Raw genomic sequence first — 13,506 nt, 5'->3', positions numbered from 1 at the left:
TTGCAAATGTCAGTCACTTGAACTTTTGTTAACGTCTTGTATTGGTTGACATTCAAATTAGAAATATAACGCTAAACATTATATTTGAGGCTGAATAGTTTTACATGTATAAAGCAGATTACTTTCTGAACAGAATATTATCTTTCAGAAATAAAAGGGAAATAATCACATTAATATTTGAAGTTTAGCAATTTAAAATGATTTGTGATCACGCAATTTAAAAGGAACGCAACAGACGTGTTAACCGTTCCAGCCAATATTAACTTCTTTGGAATTTAAAAATACTCCCGAAAAAGAATAATAAGCAAGGAGGTTTCACATTCTAATTGCGACAAAGAATTTAATAACTCAGTAGATTTATCTCCAATTAATTCGTTTTAAACACTTCAGTTAAACTAGAACCGGTTTATCTTATGAAATAATTTACTACTTCGATGCTTTGAATCAGTCTTTTCCCCCACCCACATTATTTATTTCATAAACGGGGGAATATATTTTGTATAGTTGCCTTTTGAATAGGTGTAGCAATAATGTTTTCGAAAATGAAGTAACTCGGTTAAAGCAACTTTAATAGATTTTTGGCGTTCGTCCTATTCACCTATTATATACACATGTTTATGCATACAGACACATACGTACACGCATGCACACACAAACATACACTGATAACCATACAACCAAACAAGCACAAGTATATTAAAGCAAACTAGACTACGTGCTATTGTTCAGTAGACGTGTACTCTTAAACAAATGCTCTGCAGCCATTGTATAATATGTCAAATGATAGTAGGACACGCACAATAGGAAGTTTTGAAAAGGAAATATTAATGGAAGAAAGTAAATGAGAAGAAAATAAGAGAAATTTAGAAATTATAATTGGTAGTAGATGATTAATTTATAGTTTAATGACCAATGGGGATTTGTTTCTAGATGCACGATGTAACAACTTTTGAGTAAAACATGTCTGGCTTTGTAAGTGTATTTCTAGTAAGATCTTAATCTTCTCACGATTTATATACGCTTTATACATTAGAAAATTAAACGTATGGCAGTTATGCAAGGCCTATTTCTTTGTACTAGTCTGTCTGTTTGTCTACCTGTCTTTTCGTCTGTCTATCTGTCTGTTTGTCTGCCTCTCCCTCTCTCTATCCCTTGAACTAACACACACACACACACACACATGTATATATAGATGTGTGTATACACACGTAAATGGTAATCAAACTATCAGTGCTAAGGACGGTGTAGAGCTTCATGCATCTATAAATAATCTAATATGATATAATATAACATAACATAGATACTAAGCATTATGTTTCCATTTTCAGAAAGTTGCCCATTTCTACCAAATCCACACAACATATACAGTTACATAGAAATGACTGTTGATAGAAATTACACACGGAATTGTGCACCAGGAACCATTTACAGTAAAGATCATTGTCTATGTATTACTGACACAAATGCCACCAGAAGACATGAAGGTTTGTATTCAGATTTATATTTATCGAATGAAACTGTTTCTTTCTTATATTGTACGTTGACGCAATTAGTTTCATTGTAATTTTTGACCCTTAGATAATAAATTTCGGAGCTCTTGTAGTTTTCCATAAAATCATCAAAATTTCCTGTCGCGAACTGGAAGAACAGTTGGAAGTTGATCCGGGCGTTTTATTTGAAGATCATCACTGGTGACGAAAGCTGAAGCTGCGGAATTTGCAGATGTGGATATGGTAAAGGGGGAAAAAAAAACGAAATGATGGAGGGGTTAAAAGGCATCTCACACATATACACACCGATACATATATTTATAGCGCTATACATATATATATACATATAGATGTGTATACTGATTGCCATTTATAATTACCAGACCTCGAAAATTTTATCATTCTGATACTCACATATGGTTTTACGTGAATCATTACTCAGGGGAAGTATTTACGTTAAGCTATATCCAATATACTGAATGAGAATAAATCACAAACATTTTATGTTTCAGTTTTGACACTTCATGCATATTATGAATGACAATTTTATATATCGCCATTAATCTTAACTTATTGATTTGATTCATTCTAAATATATTCTTTTTAGATCAACGCCGATGCAACCCTTCTCTGCTTCTTAATTTCGAAAACGATCTCTTCGATAAATCTAGTAATAATTTACCACTTTACTCTGCCAAAGTCACACTTTCCAATAATGGTACAGCTCTCTTCTCCCCCAATAGTCGAATGACTATTTGGCGTTTTTCCAATGTTGCGTTTCGTCAAGGTCTCTACATTACATTATCCATCTTGAGTACAGCTCAAACTTCTGATCGACAAATTATCTTTACAAATGATGGAAGCTCAAATCTGGATGGCCCGTCTATTTCTGCTGCAATTGAGGGAGAGAAATATGTCTTTCAGCTTGTAACCAGCGCAAGACAAGAAACAATAACGATAGATAAGGTGAGTGATTTTACACGTTTAAAGCGTAAGTGAAAGGTTACTTAGTAAACCATTACAGTTTTCATTATAATCCATATTTTCTTTCATTGTTTTGTAAGACGAATAAGGATAGTGTCCTTCACCATTCTTGACCATTTTAAAGGGCCTTGGAATTGAAAAATAAGAGGAACTCATGAGTTACCCAAAGATCAGCGATTTTGTACTCGTATTTAGAATAGGGTGGACGACGGCATTAGTAATTAAAGCGAGTTAGTGATGCTAAATCGAGTAACGGACTAAGTCAAACGACACTAGATCAAACACAATGCATCAAACATGATCCCACACAGTTTTCATCTATAGAATTTCATTCGCCGGATTTGCTTTTGTTGGATGTCGTATTAGAAGGCACTTCCCCAAAGTGCAGCATAGCAAGATCGAACTCAATATCATGTCATTGCAAACTGAACTCTTTCATCACATGTCGATACCTGCATTCATAATGTTCATATTTTGATAACTTAGGCAGTTTTGCATGCAGATCATTGTACAAGTAATTCATTTATCTTTAATTTGGATTGCGGTCATGCTGGGGCATCGCCTTGACGAGGTTTGCAGAACAAATAGTACTGAATTCTTAAAGTTTGGTACTTACTCTATCGGTTAATTTTACCGAGTTGCTAAGTTACGGTGACGTAAACAGACCAGCGCCGGTTGTTAAGTAGCGTGCAGAAGAAACATAAACACGTAGTCACATACACACACACGCACTCACGTGCACACACACACACACACACACACACACACACACACACACACACACACACACACACACACACACACTTCTTTTTACATTTGAATATGACAGTTATTTGTAACACTGTTGCAAAGACTGAAATTTGGGATGAAGAATTCAGCCGATTTAATCGATCCCAGTAATTGGTTAGTATATTATTTTGTCGACCCTAGAAGAATAGACGGTAAAATTGATCTCATTAGAATTAGGAGTCCAAACGCAAAGAAGCAGAACAAATACTGCAAAATATTTTGTATGGCGTTCTAATAACTGTGCCAAGCCATCATCTTTTATTTGAATGAAATGTGTAATTGTCAGTTATCTGGTACTTTTATAGACTAAATATGATAATCGTTCTAATCTAGATACTGTAGAATATATGATAAACAAAAGGAGAAAATCATTAAAGCTAGTAAAAAACTGTTATTGTTAGATAAAACGAGACTTAGTTTATATCTAAAAACTGATCTTGTTTCTAAGTAATTTCAACCTCTTTAGACATATTAATATTTTATAGTGATTCCCCGTTAACAAGGTTTGATGATAAAAACAGAACAATACGTTTCACATAATTACTACTTAAACCACGTCGGCACGGTTTCAGTAAATTCAAAAGGAAGACGTACATATCAATTCGATTATTATTTTGTTTTATAAACGAACAATAGTTGGAACATTGAGTGCAAGATTAGATATAGATAGCTTCTTAGATATAACACGTAACACACTATTCCAACTTATTATTCTTTTGTCTTGCTTCATTAAGAATTGTTGTTAATTTGAGAGCAGCTGGATTATGTGAAACCAGCAATGAGTATATTTAAAAAGTGTAGAGCACTTTGTTGACTACTGACGTGAGATATATCGTGGATAATCTATATTCGGTTAACATACATAGCTTAATAAGTAGCGATATAAATAATTAAAATGTGATAAAAAGAATTTTACATTGAAATAATTTAGTGATATAGATATTTTGCCATTATAACGAGAAAATATAAAGAGCCGGAAGACGAGCTAATGATTTTGCCAGCTATAGTATTAATGTATTTAAAGGTGTTGAACTTAGAAACAAGATCAGTTTTTAGTTTCAGCATGAGATTTTCAAACTTGTCAAAACAACCGTAGGGTTTTATGAAATGATGGTAATCAGAATTTACTTCATAAGAAATGAAAAAAAAACAAAAATAAAAAGGAAATGGGATCGGAGCGGCGATGCATACCTTACGCGCACTCAAGGATAAAATAGAATTTAATTTAATAAATATATTCTCTATGAATTCATATTTCAACAAAATGACATCAAGAGTTAATTCCCCTGCTTCACTATTATCAAAATCATCATCATCATCTTCATCTTCATAGCTGTCGTCGGCGTCATCATCATCATCACCACCATCATCATCTTTATTAACAGAACATTTCTGTCAAATACTGCCATTGAATTTCAATGGGAGTTTTCAACCGTTATAAAGAAATACGTAAAATGAAAATATGAAACGCACAAATCCAGGAGTTTAAATGTTTCTGTACTTTCTCCACAGGAACCCGGTTTTAACAATGTAACTCTAATGTATAACAGCCGGGAATTTCGTGTTTCTTGCAACAATGCGACTGTATCACGCAAACTTACAGGTAAGCAAAATACTCTTAGACAAGACTAATTATTAAGTTTGACTAACGGTAAGACAATGAAAATAGAATAAATCATAATATACATGTTTGTATTTTCTTAGCTAGGTCAGGGTGGGAAGCAGTAGTACTTATGATCTCCGTAGACCCACCGAAATCGGTGACATTTTTGCTATTAACTTTTCGCGCATTCTGTCCAAATTAATGCTTATTCATTGACATTATTTAAAGACATTGACGACAGCGGAAAAGATAAGTACACATAAGATAATATGTAACCTATATAGTACCTATATAAGCAAGACTAATTAGGCTGTTTCTCGATTAGAAAAAAAAAATGATGTACATCCTTAGTCGATTTTCAGATCTTATTGGATTCTCGTCAGAGTCGTCTAAATTAATTTGAGAGGGTGAGTCAAGGCTTTTTGGATGTTGTCATAGTGGAATTTTATCAGAGTGATCTTCTCCTAGAGACATGATTTAACAAAAGCTAGTGGTGGTGGTGGTGGTGGGTGCCTCCCAGTGTTTTTCGGCACGTCGGACACCAGTCCGGTTTAACCTACACTGGATTTATCTGTCCCTTTGACAAATTTTGCTTCCAGTCCAGCAGAATTTCCAGCAACCCACCTCATCAGACTAGCCCGGTGAGGAGCCAGTTTAGATACTGATGATTCCACTATGCAACAGGTAATACCTCGATTCTATGTTACTAGTAGCACTCATGAGACACTCCACCCCCACACACACTGCTGGAATTTTTGACACGAGCCAAATACAGCAAACTATTCCAAATCGTTGATAGAGTATCCGCATAAGTAGGGTATGGAGCAGCTAGTTTGTATTGACAGCGAGTCGTATGCGTTGTAATAATGAAGTCAAGCCAAATAGTGATATTTTTGAAATAATTTAATTCGTACGTTTCAAGTTTGCATAATATATAACAGGAAATAAATCCATTACGTAAGATCTTCCTCAGTTTAAACATAGATACACACACATACATATGGATATGTATATGCACGCATATGCAGAAAAATACATAATTATACATAATCACACGCACATATGGAGAATATGTGTGTGTGTATGTTTGTGTGTATTTGTTTGTGTAACTATAACTCTGATTGAAGTCCAGAACTTTTGTTATACATGCATACACACGCACATACAAAATCACAAAAACTACAAACGTAGGAATAGTAAAAATATAACTTATAACTTCCTTACCTATCTATCCGTCTATCTCACTGTCTCTACCCACCTCTGTTTCTCTCTCTCTCATACACACTTTCCCTCATGTATATAACATTAGAATATCTCAGTTCACCTTTCTATATCTCTGTCTCTCTCTCTTTATAATATATGTGTGTTTTTGTGTGCTTGTATAACGTATATATATAGATTTTTATACATATATATATATTATATATGTTTATATGTAATACTATACATCTATATATATATATATATATATATATATATATATATATATATATATACATACATATGTATGCGTGTCTATGAGTATGTATCCCTCTCTCACTCTGTATATATATATATATATATATGGAGTTATTGATAAACGTATAGCATATATTGTCCATCGCACATACACATATATCAATATGTTCTTCATTAAGTCAGATAAATTATATCAGAGTAACAAATTATATACTTCAAACTAGTTTCCTCACCACAAAGCCGTAGCATTTTATAAAGAATAACCTATTTCTGTTTAGTAACAATTTAGATATTGGAACAATAATATTTCAAATTAATCATAAATCATATCTATGTCTGAATGATTAATATCTTTTTCTTTTGCCAGAGAAAAACATAAATCTTGTATGAGAAATTGTATATAAATTATTATAAATCGCAAAATTCTGTATGTTAATATTTATACTTCTTATTTTATCATTATATTCTCTCAAGGAGTTATCCATAAAAAAATCACTGCTCTAACTATAGGAGGATTCAATGGGAAATCATTTACGGGCGAACTTGGGGATGTAAGTATAAAAGCTTGAAATGAACATTTAATAATAATGTGTGGTGGAACGATTGTTGGTGTGATGCTAATGCTTTTGTTGCTTGTGTAACTTTATATGTTTTCGATTTGAAGGGGTGTAGTCTAGTGGATAAGGTTTTGAACCCACGATCGCAAGATCATGGTTTGATTCCCAGACCAGGCGGTGCGTTGTGTTCTTGAGCAAATCACATCATTTCACGTTGTTCCAGTTAAGTCCAGTCCAGTCAACGCGTCCGTAAAATGAGTAGCCTTGAGAGAGACTGGCGTCCCGTTGAAAGGATAAATTGTGAACTCGGTTACTTATACGCCATTAAAAACGGTTAATCATTTCTATGAGTCCTAGAACTTGAGACAGTACGTATTTACGTGTATGTTCCTCGAAAGAAAAAACATAAAGAATATAATAATGATTAACCAAATTTCACTGTCTAATCAGAGAGCTGCTTATAATTACATTTTTCAAACGTTGAAAAGTACCTGTAGAAAGATTGTTAAAGTAACATTCTTTTATGTACGACTACAAGCGCACGTGCACAAATCTGAAAAGTGTCGTATTGTATTTGTAGTTTAGTTGCCAAATGTACATTTTGATCATGGTTGTATGAACAGAAAAAAAGGCTTGTATATAAACTACCTAGATATATACGAAATTATCTCTATAGGATCAAAAGAAAGGGGAAATAAAGGGAATTGGTTAGATTAATACAGTGAGAAAATGACAGAATTCAGAATGTGACTTGATCGTTGCCAACTGGCACATAAAACTGACATTTTATTGGCGATATCTTATCAATTTCTAAAAGAAAGCTCTCAGTGGGGATATCAATATACGAAGCTGGATGGCATTAGCACAAACAATTCTGATACCAAAGAACAAAGCTGCTCACATGACGGAGAGCTATCGGCAAATTGCATGTCAGAAGCTAATGTATAAAGTGTATACTGCCTATTCCAGCTTATTTCTCTCGGATCTCTGTAATAACAACAACATAATTACGGTCAAAATAACAGCTGGAGTGAAAGTAATTTGTATATGTGCTAAACCAACCTCTAATCAACAAAATGTCGCATGAGAGGTCCAACGGCCTACAAAGAATGTTGTTTGCGCGTGGCTATATTACAAGAAAGTATTCCTCGTTCATAGTGGTTAGTGGCCATACGATTTGCTAAAGATCCACAAACCATAATCAAACCAACAAACAACATGACGTCATCTTCGGTCATTATCAGGAAGCGATTACATTATATATAATGCAGGAAGCGATTACAGGATATCTTTCTTATGTTGTTTATAGTGGTAGTGAATCCTTTATCTCTTCTCTTGAAGAAATATGAGGGTTATGGTTCTGACATAGAAGACCACAGGAACACTAACCAGTTACAAAGCATTATTGTTGATAAACGGAACAGTTATGCTAAAAGTACGAATGATATAAAGAAGAGTAATAAGTTGCAACATCCTCAGAAGACATAGGGATGGATTTTGGACAAATATTCTTATATAATTGTCAACAAGAAGAAATTACAAGCTACACTATTCACAACACTAACGATATATTTACGACAAGTAAGTTTCCAGTGGCTAAAGCTGGACCAGAACAAGTTCAATGATACTACTAGCAGGAAGTCGTATAATCAGATGTTCCACCTGGAGGACAAAAAATTTCCCACGGTGCTCTCTACATACGATAGGTCACACTATGTGTAATGTTACAGTACTATTACTAGCATTTATTTTACTTGATCAGAGTGAATAAGGCATTAAGGCTATTAATATTGAGCTAATAATAACCAACAGAAATTCCGATTCCAACAGCAAATTGACTACCTTTACAAGGGATGAAAAGAAGAGTGGTTTAACACCATTCTAAACAGTCTTTGAGTATTGCATTATCTCCTTCAACGGCAACTACTAAGCACCAAGGCCAGGCAAAGATATTGCGCAGTGGAGCAGAAAACAATTATCTTGCAGACGTGAATATAATATGGGAAATAAATGAAAAGAAAAGAAAAACAACTGTGACAATCTAGTGAGAAACTGAGATCTCACATCCATAGTATTATGCTAAATTTATCTTTGAATTCATTGGAATAATTGGTTATATAACTAACTAACTAACTAACTAACGTACACTTATTCAGAAACAAGACTTCATATCTAACTGTAGAATTACAATAAAGAATCATTGGTGGAAGTGCAAGATTATGCAAAACATTTCAGAAGTTTAACCAAAATGTCTCTGGGCATGCGTGCTTAAGAGTACATGTACACTCAAGTTCATTGCATGTGTATAAGGTGCATTTCAGAAAACTAACTTAGACTAATGTTATAACTGACCTAGATTATTATATCTAATAAGCTGCTATTGCATATTGAAGGAGGCGGCTGTAGCAGCCCTTTGAACACACTCCCCTAAACACTGCTTGTCACAGTTTAGGTTTTTACAGATTTGTAGTCGGGACGGGAAGACTATTTGGAAGATTGGTATGCAATAAAGTTTTATGTTAACAGGGCAAAACCGCTAAAAATCTTATGAAATGCTCCATACAGCTTATGGATTTACGTGTATTAGCCAAGAAGTCCAGCAGGAAGTTCATGATGATCCCCTTTTCAACAGCAAGGGCATCATTTACAACCACTGGGTTCCCTTTGGTTAGACAGTCAACAAAGAGTACTTTGTGGATGTTTTGAGGGAGTTCAGGAAGAGATTTCGTCACAAAAGGCCAGAATCCTTGGCTCTTGCACAAGACATTGCACCAGGCCACCATTCCATCTTGGTAACCAACTTCCCATACGACCATTAACAGTCTAAAAACATCGTTATTGTAATTTAAGTTCCAGTGATGAACTTCGTTTGTTAGAAACCATCACGTCGTATCCTAGAAGCAGTTCAGTAATTAAAGAAGAAAGATAACATGCATATACCCGTGTCCGGATTGAACTCCTAGAGACACAAATGATAATGTTCCATGCCAGCCCAAAACTGCATGAGGGAATCTAGTTTATCAAAGTCCTAAAGATGAAACATTCTACACATCAGTACAGTGTTAAGCATGAATATATATCGCAATAAGTGCAGAAAGATGACAATATTGAAAGGAAGTGTAGCCTCTTTCGAAAATATGTCTAATCAGATGCTTCATAATATACATTTTTATGAAGACCATAAATTTACATTTGTGTCTGTGAATCATTGAAAGACTTCGTTATGTTATATGTCTAAGTAATTATTTTGAAAAAGCTAGATGTTTCAGACAAAGAAAAAAACAATCTTGTCTTTTTTGAAAATGAAAATCCTACTATGCAGTTGTGTTGGAGATTTTGTTCAAACTTAGAAATTAGCCTTTTTTTTTATAGGAAGAATTAAAATAATTCAAGCAAAAAGACATATGTATATAGGTGTATATACACAAAAACTGATAAATTGATCTCGTTTGTCTTTCAGCTTAAATTCATCGCTTATATGAAAAGTGAGTTATAGTGACTGGCTTTCAACCTATTGACATTGATATAAAGATGTTTGACTTCATTTGGGAATAGAGGACATATTGTAAATTAAACACCTTGTGAGCACTTCTCTTACCATGTGATCGACGCTACTGTAACTTGAATATGTACATGCTTCAAGAAAATCAATGTATTCTGAAAGCTTTCTTGATTGTGTTGATTACAGTTCTTTTACTAGTAAATATTTCAGTGCATCCGAAATACGAGAGAAATGTAAGAACGAACGAGGACTGGTAAATACTGTTATGAAGTTAGTACGTTATCCACTCACTTCTACACGTTCACCATTGTGATAATAGCAAGAACAGTCATCATTAGTTTATTCATTAATTATCACTTTCACCGATTCACAATATTTAATTATTCATATTTGATTTTGCAGTTTGAACTGTTCACATGCATTCCGGAGAACGCCCAGTAATAATATAACGGTTAGAAGGACAGTAAAGGATAACACCAGACCGGTGAAACAGACGCAATTATAACTTTTTTTTGCCAGATTAATAACAGCAATAATACTACCATATCCAATTTTGTAGCAGCAAATATAATACTGTAAAATAGCATTCTAACAAAAGAAACGATGACTGTAACTAGTTTAAGTATAGACAATTTTAAGAATGTAATTATTTTAAAAGAAGCAATGATATTATTATAACCATTTTAACAGAGGAACTCAAAAATTGTATGTAACTAGTTTAACTAAGGTGTAATAATGTTTTGAATAAAGTAGAATTAATAACTATGTGAATCTTATTAAATAAAATAAAAAATCACTGCATCATTTCTTGTTTTTTTCGTCTAAGTTGTTATTTGTATTATGATTACTTAGAGTAATTTATCGATGAATAAAATAGACAACGTAGTTTTCAGATTTCATTTACCTTTATTCTTTTATGCTTTTACTTGTTTCAGTCATTTGACTGCGGCCATGCTGGAGTAGCACCTTTTTAGTCGAACAGATCGACCCAAGGACTTATTGTTTGTAAGCCTAGTACTTATTCTATCGGTTTCTTTTGCCGAACCGCTGGTTACGGAGAGGTAAACACACCAGCATCAGTTATCAAGCCATAGTGGCAGGACAAACACAGACACACAAATACACACACACAGAGTATATATATATATATATATATATATATATATATATATATATATATATATGTATGTATATATATATATATATATATATATATATATATATATATATATATATATATATATATATATATATATATATATATACATATATATATATATATATATATATATATATATATATATGTGTATATATACGATGGACTTCTTTCAGTTTCCGCCTACCGAATCCACTGACAAGGCTTTGGTCGGCCTGCGGCTACAGTAGAAGACACTCGCCCAAAGTGCCACGCAGTGGGACGGAACCTGGAACCATGTGGTTAGTAAGCAAGCTTCATGCCACACACCCACTCCATTTATTCAGAATCTCCCTCTTTCTCTTTCTATGTGTATATATTTACTCGTTTGCTAGTTTCAGATCGAGAGCTGTAGCAATGCTGGGTTATTGCCAGTTTGATATATGTATATATATATATAGAGATAGATAAAACTTACTTGGAAATGGATGCGTGGCGTTCAATCATATTATAATATAAATAAGATATATATATATATATATATATATATATATATATATATATATATATATATATATATATATATATATATATATATATATATATATATATATATATATATATATACATATATATGTATGTATATGCATATATACATACATATATGTACCTACTTACATATACATGTATATACATATGCATATATGGGAACAGGACATCACAGAACGTAAGCAACATGAAATACGAAATACGAAAACCTGGAATACGAACTGTCTTGCGAACAACCAAAGAATCAAATAGAAAACAAGACAAGCAACATAAAGAACGACCCTTCACCAGTTGTCGGCTGTTTTCCCACTCCGCATTTCGAGCAACTGACGACAAGATACGCCTTCGACAAGATACGCCTTCGACAAGATACGCCTTCGACAAGATACGCCTTCGATAAGACATCTTAGGAAAATTTCGAACTTGTGTTCTCATTCCTAAGGTATTTTTCGATGTTGCTGTTGTTGTTGTTGTTGTTGTTATTATTATTATTATCCTTATTATTATTATTATTATTATTATTATTATTATTATTATTATTACTATTATTATTATTATTATTATTATTATTATTATTATTATTATTATTATTATTACTACTATTATTATTATTATTATTATTATTATTATTATTATTATTATTATTATTATTATTCAGGTCACTGCCCGTGGGCATATGGCGTAGGGGTTAAGAACGCGGGTTACTAATCCCAAGATTACGAGTTCGATTCCAGGCAGTGACCTGAATAATAATAATAATAATAATAATAATAATAACCACAACAACAATATCGAAAATACCTTAGGAATGAGAACCCAGGTTCGAAATTTCCCCAAGACAGCTGATGAAGGCTGGAGGGTATATCAGTTGAAGCGTTGTGCTAACAACAAACAAGATGAAGACAAATATCCGTCTAATATAAATAATGTAAATAATGTACATAATGCCTCATCTCTTAAATATAGAACTGGAATAATGTACATTTTTACCTGTATAAACAAATAGGTCAACCACTTGAATAGGTCACCAATATAGATCAAACCACAGTAACACTGGACGTCTTGTTGTCCATTCTCTCTGTGAATTGCATGCTTTCCAAATTTTCTGGTACAGTAAGCTCGAATTTCCCCTGTCTTCCCTTTGGTCTTCTAATGTACTGAAATGAATTATATTACACACACACACACACACACACACACACACACACATATATATTATTATCCATAAAATGTATCTCTTACCAAATACTAAGAATCTATATTTTATTAAAACCCGGTATATTTGTAGGAAGTAATGGAGTTTATAGTCGGTTAGTGTCATTCCCTTGTCTCTCTTATAGTATATGTTTGCATAACTTGCATATAGTGATCTTAATGTTATTTGCTCTGCCATATTCATACATGTGATGCTTGTTGAGTTCATTAATATGTGTAATGTT

The 13,506-nt window shown here is 33.2% G+C and overlaps 1 protein-coding gene across 4 annotated transcripts in view; it reads left to right on the top strand.

The window, feature by feature from the left end:
• Positions 1-11,184, top strand: part of LOC106872458 (shell matrix protein) — a 101,518-nt gene extending 90,334 nt beyond the window's left edge. For all 4 annotated transcript variants that reach the window (XM_014919467.3, XM_014919469.3, XM_052969994.2 and 1 more), the window contains 5 exons: positions 1,329-1,484; positions 2,098-2,456; positions 4,776-4,866; positions 6,799-6,875; positions 10,786-11,184. In XM_014919467.3, the coding sequence (XP_014774953.1) occupies positions 1,329-1,484; positions 2,098-2,456; positions 4,776-4,866; positions 6,799-6,875; positions 10,786-10,824 (722 nt within the window). In that variant the 3' untranslated portion in view covers positions 10,825-11,184. The remainder of the gene's footprint in view (positions 1-1,328; positions 1,485-2,097; positions 2,457-4,775; positions 4,867-6,798; positions 6,876-10,785) is intronic.
• Positions 11,185-13,506: the final 2,322 nt, after the last annotated feature.

The sequence above is a fragment of the Octopus bimaculoides genome, chromosome 8 (assembly GCF_046866305.1).
Source record: "Octopus bimaculoides isolate indiv1 chromosome 8, ASM4686630v1, whole genome shotgun sequence".
Classification (NCBI taxonomy): Eukaryota; Metazoa; Mollusca; class Cephalopoda; order Octopoda; family Octopodidae; genus Octopus; species Octopus bimaculoides.
Note: the sequence above shows the minus strand (reverse complement) of the source record. Positions and strands in the feature narration are given on the sequence as shown.